The sequence below is a fragment of the Haemaphysalis longicornis genome, unplaced genomic scaffold, assembly GCF_048455015.1.
Source record: "Haemaphysalis longicornis isolate Haplotype H1 unplaced genomic scaffold, Haemaphysalis longicornis Haplotype H1 scaffold_2, whole genome shotgun sequence".
Classification (NCBI taxonomy): Eukaryota; Metazoa; Arthropoda; class Arachnida; order Ixodida; family Ixodidae; genus Haemaphysalis; species Haemaphysalis longicornis.
The window spans coordinates 241,979,493-241,991,938 of NW_027526295.1; the positions used below are offsets into that span (position 1 = coordinate 241,979,493).

A 12,446-nucleotide genomic window follows, 5' to 3' on the forward strand; every position below is an offset into this window, starting at 1 on the left:
TCATCATCATCACCTGTACATAATCATCATCAGCACTTGATGGGGTTTTTCGTCCGAGTGTCCGAATAAACCGGTCACGCTTTCCATCGTCTCTCAATAAAAACATATACTGTAATATATATTTGAAATTTTATATACAGTGGAACCCCGATAATACGACTTTCAAGGGACCGCGAGAAAGCGTCGTATGACCGGGGTGTCGTACGACCGCATGCGAGTAAATGCCGGCGACGTTCTCACGCTACAGGACGGCTAAGAACTTATTTAAACTGCTACATTGGGCACGTTCTCGCGCGATTTGCGAACCTTTATCTGTAATCCCAAGTTTACAAATAAACGCCTATGTTGTGCTCCCTCCGCTACACGGTGGTCGAGCTGGCCCGCCAGCCAAGCGCGGCGCACGACGGCGGTGCCATCCTGCGCTATTTATAGCCCGCCAGCCCCGCTCCCTGCGCGCGCGAGATAAAGCCGACGTGGTCGAGCAAATTGAGAGGGGAAAAAGCCAGTGTGAAATTACCATGGCTAAGCGAAACGAAGATAGTACAAGGCGGAGATTAACAACAACAACAAAAAAAAAAAAACGGAATTTCTGTACAGGGTGGGACACCCTTTGAACGGTCCCGTGCCGTCCCTGTTGGGTCAAAATGCTCAACACATAGGTGTTTTCGTTTCTCACAAGATCCAGCAACACGAAATAGATAAGATGATTCAAACTTCGCGCCTTTGCGGCGGACGCATGTGAATGTAGGTACCCTAGCAAAGAAAGAAGCGAAGTGACAACGCCGCTTTGAAAGACACGATAAGCAGAAATCAGAGAGAGGGGGACAGAGCGTCGTGAAAGGAAGAAACTTGGATCGAGCGGGCCAGGAAAGCGGGTGTCCAGTTATCGCCATTGGGTTGCGTCGTAGTCCATTTGCCGACGCCTCTATGGGAGCTCCAAAAATTCGCGGTTGGCACGTTGGCGTACAGCTGCCGCGTGGGGCCGTCTAAATTTAACTCCCGCTCACGAGCACCTGCCTGCAGCTTGCCTGCGTCTGTTCAGCAAGTGGTGTCGCCTGCATGCATGCGGACCTTTGCACATCAAGCAGGCGGCAAAGCGGCGTGAAAGATGGGAAAAACGCTGGTTTATCCGCGCCAGGGTCCGTCGTATGAAGCGGACCGCGTGCACCTGAGCGTCATATCATCGGGATTTTTTATGCATTGTTTCTATGGGAAGTTTGCCGGGACCACGATGATCGGTCGTAAGAAGCGGGTCGTCGTAAGTCCGAGGGACATACCAGCGGGGTTCCACTGTACATGAGATATATATGTTGTAGTTTAAGATGTAAGCTTGATGGAGCCAACCAATGTGGGGTTTACAAATATTTAGGTGGTGTTGAGGCGACTTCACCAAAATAAAAGGAAACTATCAACTGCATCTGTTTCATTGCAGAAGGCCAATGGGCATCCACCAGCAACAGGGTGGGTGAGGGGGAGTTGGAGTACAGTTAAACCTCGTTATTTCAAACTTCAGTAATTGGAATTTGTGGATAATTTGATCTGTACAATTCAGTCCAACCAAGTCATGGCCGGATTGAATGCCACCTCCCTCTTCTGGAGCTCTGAGGAAACCGAATAGGGTCCCACCACTGCATTCACTCTTGTTTTATGTTGGCGGTGGGCCCACATATATTAGCAGTGTGCTCTTAATATAGAAGGGAAGAGGGAGAAAAATATCAACTTTAATTTTTTATTTGTTAACAAACAGACCATTGTTTGCCATTATACAGAAGCTTAAAGAGCTACAAAAGGTGCGGTCTTCCAAACAGAGTTGTTCAGCATTCAGCAGTTCTTATTTCCCAAATTTATTTTTTACGATTAGGAATATTCCACAAGAGTCGTGAACACACTAACGGAAGTAAAACACTTTTATGTTTCAAATTATATTTTTAAAACAGGCTTGTACAGCTGCTCCCATAGCTTCCATTCACCAAAAGTGAGAAAAAATCTGTCATTACCGCTGCCGAGCTTGGACCTAGCGGGAAATGTTCACCTAGAATTCGTCCTGAATTGTGTTCTAAGTCCTAAATTGCTACTTGCACTTTTTATACTTACTCAAGTTATGCACAGTGTGGTATGTCAAAGCAGCTTTGATCAGATGGCGTGCACTGCTATGACAAAATGCCCAAAATTTGAATGGAAACAAATCAAGAACCCTTACACTAACATTTACGGCCCTTACACTAAAATATAGAATGTTTCCCTCATGCTTCTGCAGTAAGAAGAATACAAAATTTAAAGCAAGGTTACAGGCAATTTGCAACAGATATAAGAGCTAATTCCTTAATTTGCAATATGCTTTTAGAATGCAGAATAAAGTTCCCTCTGACGTCATGTGTAGAAATTTTATTGCACATGCAAACAACCAAGCTAATGCAGGTACAGCTGTGACACTGTCATAAAACGTCGCGTGCTACACATGATCACATATGCGCGATATATTAATACAATGTTGTAGATTACGAACTCATTTTTTTTGGAGATACAAAGTTCATTGATAAAGAAAAACCGACAAGCTGTGCCTTTTTCGTGGTGACAGCAAAATAAACATCAATAATATCTCTGCAGGAGTTGCAAGTTCAAATTTACTTTGTAATGTTGCCCACGTCCCTCGCGTATCTACGAAGAGACTTTATTCGGGCAGGCATGAAAAATGCACTATGTAGCAAGTGTCCTTCGACAACGAGCAAGCCATGGAGGGATCGTCAATACGGTCCCTTTCTTTCAGCTTTGAGGAGCAGGCACCGTGACCGGCAGGTTGGCTTCGGGTCCATCTGGAAAGTCCAGGTCATCTTCAAGGTTCCTAAAGTTGCCGAGATGAGCTCTGCCTGAACGAATGACTTCCTGCGTGGTTTCTGACTGTACGGGTATCTGCAAGTCGACAATGTCTTGCTCATCTGTGTCGCAGCTGGGGATGGTGTAGTTTCTCACCACGAGGACACCTGCAAGGCAAGAATGTAAGAACAACAATACGATGAGTCTAGGTTGGTCTGCAGAGAAGACCAGGAAAAGGAGACTAATGAGGCACAAATTCTGATTCAAATTTGCATGATTCAGCAAAATACCAGATTTGTGCATGTTATCAATTGTCAGCAAGCATGTCTTTACAGATGTGTAAGCTTCGAAGTTGGGTTTTATAGCGGAAATCGGCTCCAATTTGCTGATGTAAAATAAAGTGAACTGGCTACAAACCAGGGTCATAGTAGTCTTGAAGGATCACATTGGCCGCAACAGCATCCCGCACTTCGTGTTCTTGGGCCAAAATCAGCGTGGTGCAAGTTCTTCGATTGCTTAGCTACGAGAAAAGAGAAGAGAAAAAGTAGGACTTTTTGCACAAAAACAGAGTCTTGACTTGCAGACACACATTTTTTTTTTTACTTTATGGCCAATAAGATGCAAGTTCCTGCAGGCTATATGCCCCTAGACTTAACAACTACAGCTACTTGAAACTTCAGCACGAGGTGCATATTTGGAGCTCCTAAATTTCATTAATTATAGTGCTGATAGGTTCAATTTCTAGTGAAATTTTCAGCTATGCGAACATGAAAGAGATTCCTTGAGTGTTTTGACATGCAACACTCGACAAAGAGAGCCTGCTTAGCCACTTCCAGAGCACTTGAAGTTTTTTATCATGTTTTAATTGTTGCTATTTGCTCACTTCTAGGAGAGCGAGATGTTGGAAGGATATCATTTTTTTAGGAGTCTCGAGTTTTTGGTCTTTCTGCTATTACCCTCTTTTTTATTTAAATGAAGAAAAGTAGCAACAAATAAAGGCAGGGTGTTGTGGATGACCTGAGCTAAGAGGAACACATTATTCGACATGTGTTTGTTTTGAAAACAAAAATGAAACAAAAATCAGCATTCTTAGGCTCTTACAAATAAACAGAGCTGCCAATCCATGATAAGCTATTCTTTCAATTTCCAGAACAAGGCACACAGTCATAAGTACGCGTTGGCACTTTTGATACTATTGCACCTTTTTGAAAAATTGATCAGGTGCATTTGTGAAGGTGTGACATATGCTTTTTAATTTGTCATATGTGCTTCAGCACCTGCTGCAACTGCATATAATGCACTTCAAATCTGAACTTCGATCTCAAGAAATGGCATTTAAATGCTGCTTCACATGCTTGAGCGTACTCGATAGTACCCCATTGGAAAAAGAACTACAGAACAAGAACTACAGGACTTCTTGGACACATCTTGTGCCTGCAGAAAATTGTCCCAAACACTAATGCATTTCAAGGTCCGGTTTTGCAACCTATCAGCCTGACAACAGATAACGAAATTGAAAATGGAGAAAAATAAGATACCGCTGTAAGGAAAAAGAAGCGGCAGTGGAATTAAACACCAGCCTGAAGGTGCAAGTCAAAGTGGATCAACAAGAGATACACTTTACCTCATCAAAGTAAATATTGACTTTGTTTTCCGTCTCCTCGATCTTCTTTATTTCCAGGGTATCAACCACCTAAACACAAATAAACATTAGGAAAAGCAATTTTTTCAGAAAAAGGTGGAAAGCAGCACCACTGAATGTAGGCAGCCAGGCCAATGAGGACAGACCGACCTTGATAAAGGAGAATCCTGTCGGAAGGTAAACCTGGATTATCACCATTCCAGACATGCCCCAGGACAGGAGGTAGCTGAAAGGTAAGCCAAGTGTGTGCGATAGAGTGAGTATAGTAGCAATAACGGAGAAAGTGGTTGCAATAGAAAAGCATGCAAGGTACTGCAAATGCCTTTGTTGGTCATGCAGCTTCATTATACAAGGATGCGTTAACAGTATATAAAGTGGACCCTTATTCTTCGTAGCACCCATTTAAGCACAGAACAGCTTTGAGTCACAGGCGAAGGAAGAACTAGGCAAGAAGTTTCGAAGGCATGCAAGAAATCAGTAATGCAAGTGCTAGAAATAGTGGTTCTAGTTTTTGGACTTAGGTAACCTTTTCTTAAAACACACTGAATTTTTGGCAAAGACAAATGTAAGACCAATTTTCGGGCACAGAAAACAACTTGGATAAAAAAAAATAGTTTTGTTGCTTTTTAATAGGGTTTTAACACAAAAAAACATTTGCTTAAAACCAACATTGAATCAGCAAAACAGGCCTTTCTTACCCATCTGAGTTCAATTTAATAAAGTTTACTTTATTAGCTATATTACTAGTGCGGCACAATTCTCTGAAAATAATTACAGGTTTATTTCTCAGGACCGCAAGGCCTTTAGCGCAGGGACCATAGTGAGAGTTATCCTCTAATGCACAGTTTGGTGGCACCAGCTGACCTTTTTTAAGTGCTTATCTGAGCGTGAGGTTGGCGACGCTGCCATTAGTTTTAAGAGCGCCCTCGCACTTAATTAGCTGCTGATGACGGATGTGGTGGCCACGTGGGGATCAACTTCGAACACATTGTCGCTGGCATTCACTAGCCACTGCCAAATCGCCCAGTCATTGGACAGCCCGTCACTGCCATTGGGCAATGTATTAAAACTTGTCAACAGCACATGCAAAGAGTGAGCTTTGTACATAAAATTAGTAATAGAAGCGCGGTCCATGTGTAAACCAAACCTGGTAGGTATTACCATAAGTGCGCTTTGTGATTAGCAGTATAGTACAATAGCACCACCAGCAATCGTGGTTGAAAGAGCCCCCAATCGTGTCTCTCATACTTGCCGCTACAAGCGCCTCTCTTGGTGCGGAAAAGGTCAATTGCATTTCCAGTTCCCACTCACCAGGCGCAAAATTACGCAACACAAACAACAGAAGACCCTCTTTGTGCAAAATTTGTTCGGATCTTTTTCATACGAGGATATCAAAATACATATCAGCAATTCCCATGCAAAGCTTTTTTGTCACAACAATTTAAATGCTCCAGTGAAAAGTGAGAAGCAAGAAAAGGAGAGAAACAAACACTACCTGGCACAAAGATCTATTCTTGGCTTACAGGCATCGTGAGAGGCCCGCACCATGAGGTCGAAACTGTCAGTGTCAGCTTTTGCCGGGATGTTGTACCTTGCATAGGCCTGCAGAAGTAGCACACACAGTGGCAGAAGGACCGTTTAAGTGGGACATTAACCTCTAACTGCTGTTCCGCTTGCAGCAAAGTGTTTGTCTTTGTAAGTTGTTACAGCCTCTTTGCCTTTTTTCTTTTAAAAAAAGGTTGTTTCATTAAGTATACTAAACTTAAATCTCAATTTGTAATTGCACTGGCATTAGCCATTTTTCCTCCATTTAGTTTCAGACCTTTCTAAGGCTAACCTGTGGCGGTCCTTTAAACATTAGCTCTATAAAAATAATTGTAAACATTAGATCTCTTAATTAATAATGCACGGGAAGATTCTGTTCTGACCTATGACAGCCCAAGTGCATACAGCCATTCTCAATTAATGATAAAAAATAATGTACATAAAACCAGGCTCACATTTCAGAATGATCAAGAATTAAAAGCAAGTAGCTACATGCTTCGAACCCCTAGACGGAAGTGGAAAATCGCTTTAAGCTCACAAAAAGAGGATATCATGTTTTTATTTTTTTCCTGCTCTGTATCTGTAATGTACAGCATGGTATTGATATTGTTTTATTGTTTTGGTACCAAAAACATTTTTGGGGGGCAAGGAGTTAGTATTAGCATCTACCTTTTGCTGCAATGTTAGCATTAACATGGATAAATACACCACTTGGATTTTTTTTGTTTGCTGCGTTTCTTTGAGCTACTGTCTTGCTCATTTCTTTTTTTTTTTTGCCTTCATGTTATAATTACAATAAATGAGTGAACATAAACTTGACGCAATTATGAAAAATTTTCTCTATATAAATTTCTGAAAAGAGTTGAGGGGACCACGTAGAAAAGTAGAAAAACACTAAGAATACCTATAGGTAAGTACACTGTCATTACGAAAAAGAAATTTGTTGATTAGCTGGTGTAATAAGCCTTGGTCAATTCCTCTTTGTAAGATATGTGCATCAATGTGATGGGATTTTTCCCGGCAGACCAGACACGACCTTATCTTGGAAACCAAGATTCCAGTGACTGATACTGTGCATGGCAGGCCTCTTTCTAGCAACATTACGTCATGCCAAAAGGTAATTTTGGTGACACCTAGTTATCCAGTTGCACAGTTTTGGTAGGAAAGGAATGAGGTCGTTCATCACGAGTGGACAGTAATGATTTGTCCTGCCTGGAAGTGCAAGATAACTGAGGAGCAAGATGACCCAGGAAATTGGGAGGCTCAGACGCGCAACCCGAAATCTTTGATAGGAAGCCCAATAAAGCTCCTGAGAGTAAATCAAAAAGGCCATGTGTGACTGCTGAATGATTAATTAAAACCTGCTTGCAAAAAGACAAAACTCTATAAATTGACTCTTGTACCATGCCCTGCTGAGAATTAGGAATAACTTTTTTTCTTCAACATATTGCACGAGTATTTCAACCGTCAAATGAAGCAAGTGATGAGCCAAGGCCGCAATACTGAAATTGAAAGACTATGGAAAACCCCTGACCTGCACGAACACGCATCCCTTTCCAGTGACATTGACGTCAAGGGTAGCAGGCAGTCCCAGAACAGGCACCTCCTGCAGCAACATGGTGGTGCTAGGTTCCACTGACAACACTCTGGGTTCCATGTGCTGTGATGACACCCACAGCGTCAAGTTGGTGTCTCGCGGTGCGAGCGTTTTGGCATACTTGGCCAGAGCTTGCAAGGCCACAATAGTATCCTGCATGGGCCAAGAGAAAACTGTTCATGCTTGGGTATTTGAAAGAGAAAAAAAGACAGGAGATAAATAACCTTCACACACAGGAGGATGTACACAGAAGTAAGCACATAAAGAACAAAGAGAAAATAAAAGCTAAAATGTAGGTTTGTTGGGCATGGCACACACACAAACAAAAAACTGTGGTTGATTCCTCTGTCATAGGAATCGGTAAAACACGAAAGTGAAATGTGCAGCGAAACCTGCAGCTGAGCACAATTTGCGGGACGGCGGCTGTCTTGTGGGTGTGCTTGACAAATGACGTCTTGCTGGCGGGTCGCTTCTGCAAAGGTGTACTGGAATCATTTCCGTAATGGATATGACGTCAGTGAAATCTTGGTGTACCCCACCATAAAACACTTTCGTGTTAAAATATAAAACCCGAAAACGAACAACCTCAAGTATAACGTACTCTTTAGTACTACAGGTTGCTTCCCCGCAAGAACACCCTGTGGGCAGGGGTGCACCCTTTACAGGCCGCTTGCTTCATTGTGCTGGCGTCATTTCCGTGATAGATATGACGTCATTGAAATCTTCGTGTCCCGCCGCTCCTCGCAAGTGCGACCAGAGACAAGGACTACGAAATACAACATACGGCCGTCCAGCAGGTGTTGGGGGCCCTCGAACGCCAGCGCCCCAAAACTGTTGCCTCCACTGGAGGCAATGCATGAGTAGGGAGCCGACGACGACTGGCGGCCCGACACGACGACTAGGCTGCGTCCCAGCTGCCGGACTCAATAAAGATGTTTGCTCTCTCTCTCTTCGTGTATCCGGGAATATAACACTTTCATGTTAAAAAGACAGGTGGACATCAGCACTATAGAACAGAGGGTATAACTTTCACACTGAGTGGGAAAATGGATATTGAGTGTCTTTGCATTCTCAGTGTGTAGTGACAAATGAAACAATTTCTGCTCGTTGGTGATGCAGAATGAGACAAATACTAGTGCTGAACAAAGGATGAGGACGAAGAGCAGAGAAACGACACCACGAGTGCTCAGTGTGTTGTTTCTCTGTTCTTGGTCCTCACTCTTTGTTCAGTGCTATTTCTATTGTTCTCTACTACTGTTTATTGCTATGTTAGGCAAGAGGAGTGTATTTTATTTGCCCAAGCAAATTCAGAAAGTTGGCTCTGCTGCAAAGTAAGCGCCGTGTTTTGGCACCTATGCACAACATGCATGCTTGTGTTTATGGTTACTATCCTGCTAAAGTTGAGATAAAACCACAAAAATACTTACACAATGATCTTGGTTTGAACCGTGGTCTGGGCTAGTTGTTGCATTATTAACTGCATTTAAAAGAGTGCAGAGTGGAAAAAGAAAAAAAATCTACAACAAGAATTAAGATAATTCAAGTGGACGAACAGGTGTATGCATGACTGGCACCACTGCACAAGAAATTGCTGTGACAATATGCAGCATGGCATCCCTGATTTGTTCAGGAGTGCGGGTTACCTGTGTAGAAGCAAAGCCTCCCTTGTGGTTCCGCTGCTTAAGAAGCCATTGAATTGCAGGCAGGGCCCTGGTCACACCTGCTTCTCTGTACAGTACCAGGCAGGAAAGGATAGCATAGCCGCTGGTCTCAACAGCCACACTCGTGGAGACGTTGCGGCCCCAGTGAAGTGCACCATCTATCATGAAAATGCACACAACAATGAGAACAACCTGGTGGATACTAAAACCTTGAGGTAATTAGTATGGGTGCAATAAACTAGCAGTTTTGAACAGCCCTACCAATGTGCAGTCACAACACCTAAACGTTGGCCGCACGTTGAGTTCTGAACAGAAAGGTTTGGGGGTGTGCATGATTTAACATCCACCCTTAAAGGGGCCATGCAGACAAAACACAAGTATGGTTCATTCGAAAGATTGGCTCGTTAGAATCATACTGACACCACTTTTAACTTCACTCAGATAAGCTACATAATCAGAAAAGTGAATGGCCGTGTGACCCACTAGCCCATTTCCCGCAACAGAACCTATGATGTCATATGCACAGCCGTTCGACTGGCTGAGGCTGGCAAAAGCAAATGCAAGTTAGGCAAGGCTTATAAGCGTGCAGAACGACCTGTTTTCACTGAAGTGTAATGCATATTTATATTATAGCAGTAAGAATGGTGGGGTGAAACAACGGGAGTCAAAGTACATGTAAACATAGAAGTGCCGATTCGTACTGCTGTTGGTACTGTGCACACTATGCTTGTTATAGCTGCACAGCAGTGCGGCACTTTGCAGCTGTCTCAGACTACACTGGCCAGTTCGTGTAAGCACCATTGTCTTACCTGACCTTATTTGTCAAACATACTACATGTTTCATGAAACAATTACCTACCTACCATAACAAAAACAAGACAGGTGCAAACACGGTCAAAAACAAAGCAAAGGCGAATAGCGGTGCCGAACAGTCTGGTGGTGCCATCTAAGAAGACTGACAATAAATCAGGCTCTGCAATCCACTGCAGTCTGAAATGAGCACCCGAAGTTCGCTTGAAGACCCGTACATGTGACGTTATGGTAGACGTCAGGAAACACAAGATTTGGCACGAAAATCAAAATTTTAACTTAAATTGATTAATTTCTCAGAGAATAAAGCATCACTTGCTGCTGGAAAAGTGCTGGGGGTGCTACAAAATGCCAAATCTTTCTAATAAAACAGACTTGGGCACGTTGGGACATTCAAGCTGTGCCAAGGAGCTATTTTATGCATTTGTGCAGAGAAGTATAAATGCTCAGCATTAACGCTACATTATAATATCAAAACACTGAATTCCAGTTCGCTCCATATAAGCTGTACAAGCTAAGATACTCTTAAAAAATATTGCCCCCTTGGGGAGTAAACCCATGGGGAGTAAACCCATATAAAAGTAAAAAGATCCCATATGGAAGTTCAGTCATAGCCTCCTTTATTAAGGCCAGATCACATTTGCGATGAAGCGACGCAATTTCTGTCACGGCTAAAAAAATTTGGTCCAGACCAAACGACAAAAACGATCGCCAGGCAACAAAGAGACAGAAATTTCGTTGCTTTCACTCGCTTTAGTCCCAAGTGTGAACGGGCCCTTACTGTGGTTCAATATAGTCAATAGGATGGGAATTGTTTGTCAGGAAGTATAGTAAGGTCTGAAGGAAGTTTTGACTTCTTTCTTGTGGAGTTTTGGTAGGTGAAACGGGAGTTCTTGAGAGCCCTTTACGAGATTACTGACAGTAAAGGGCATATTCCTAATTGTTTAGTGGGGTTTTTAGAAAAAAGGTGTGGGTAGTTTCTTCAATCGTTTTTGTTCTTCTGGTGGAGTTCTAACAAAGATTTTCAGCAAGTTTTCAAGTTTATATTGCACAAGCCCTAAATTACAATTTGCCCTATGCCCATACCATGCAGATTACAGTGCACATAAACTCCACATCTGGAACAAGACAACACAAGTCTTATGTTAGACTTAATAATTAAAATGCAGGGAAGGTTTAAAATAACCGCACCTAGCCAGACAGTGCTGCAGACAAAGCCCTTTTATACCACTTTAGTACCATATCATAAATATAGAAAACTGCATCAGTACCGGTGAAAATATGCATTCAGGGTACTGATTGTGCCAGTTTGTTTGCGTGGTGGATTTTCTTAGGGAGCGGCAAAAGACAGCAAATCTGGGTCAACCAATGCTCACCAGCTTGTGATTCGGCTCGACTCCAGAGCAAGTCTAAAGTCTGGCGGGCATCGTGATGATCTAAAAGTGCCAGTGCGTATGCATGGAGTGCTAGAGAGTAGCTGTCCAGCTCCTGAGACATCTCCTCAGTAAGGCATTGCACAGCTGCATTCTGTGCGAGCAGAGGTACCTCCACGCCTGCTTCAAACAGAGAGATCAACACGTAGGCTGTCAGCGGTGAGAGTGACTTTCCTTGAACACCACCCTGTAAAAAGAAAGGGAGAGGGGAGAGGGGGCATTGAAATTAATTTATTTCTCTTTCCACATACAGGTGGAAACATTGAAAAACAAAAGGCTACAGTCCTTACAAGGGACTTTTTTCTGGGAGCAGTCACATATAGCTTTACAGATACTTCTGGAATAAATATAATACACAAAAAATATACACAGGATGCATAAGATTATGCAACAAGAGAAACAGAACAGAGGCCATACCCTGGTTAAATAAATGACATAAAACAAAAGAAGAGAAAACGGCACTCTTTGTATGCACTTATCCACAGGCAAATGCTGCAATAAATTAGATAAAAAGAGATTGAGCCTTATGCGTATACAGTAGCTGACCATTTTTTCGGACTCCAAAAATTCGGACTTGCTAGATATTTCGGACTTTTCCGAGGAACCGCCAGTTGTCCCATAGGAGTAATGGTTCACGGATTTTTCAGACTGCTCTTTTATTCGGACTATTTTTTGTTCCCTTCCAGATCCGAAAAATCGGTCCGCTACTGCCTATGAGATTAAAGGAGCCATGAAGAGAAAACACAAATTTGGTTCATTCAAAAGATTGCCTCGTTAGAATCATACTGACACCACTTTTAACAGAAAGTTCGCTCAAATAAGCTACATAATTAGGAAAAAAGGGAATGGCCATGCGACCCACCAGCTCATTTCCCGCAACAGAACCTATGATGTCATTCGAGCCAGCTCTGCGATTGGCGGAGGCCGGCACAAGCAGACGCAAA

General features: G+C 42.8%; 1 protein-coding gene across 2 annotated transcripts in view; it reads right to left on the reverse strand.

Moving 5' to 3' along the window:
• Window positions 1-1,715: 1,715 nt before the first annotated feature.
• LOC144170280 (pregnancy zone protein-like) overlaps window positions 1,716-12,446 on the reverse strand; it is a 42,556-nt gene continuing 31,825 nt past the window's right edge. For both annotated transcript variants that reach the window (XM_077699971.1, XM_077699972.1), the window contains exons 27-34: window positions 11,446-11,689; window positions 9,242-9,417; window positions 7,536-7,751; window positions 5,952-6,058; window positions 4,607-4,682; window positions 4,439-4,507; window positions 3,232-3,334; window positions 1,716-2,981 (exon numbers count right to left, since the gene is read on the reverse strand). In XM_077699971.1, the coding sequence (XP_077556097.1) occupies window positions 2,764-2,981; window positions 3,232-3,334; window positions 4,439-4,507; window positions 4,607-4,682; window positions 5,952-6,058; window positions 7,536-7,751; window positions 9,242-9,417; window positions 11,446-11,689 (1,209 nt within the window). In that variant the 3' untranslated portion in view covers window positions 1,716-2,763. The remainder of the gene's footprint in view (window positions 2,982-3,231; window positions 3,335-4,438; window positions 4,508-4,606; window positions 4,683-5,951; window positions 6,059-7,535; window positions 7,752-9,241; window positions 9,418-11,445; window positions 11,690-12,446) is intronic.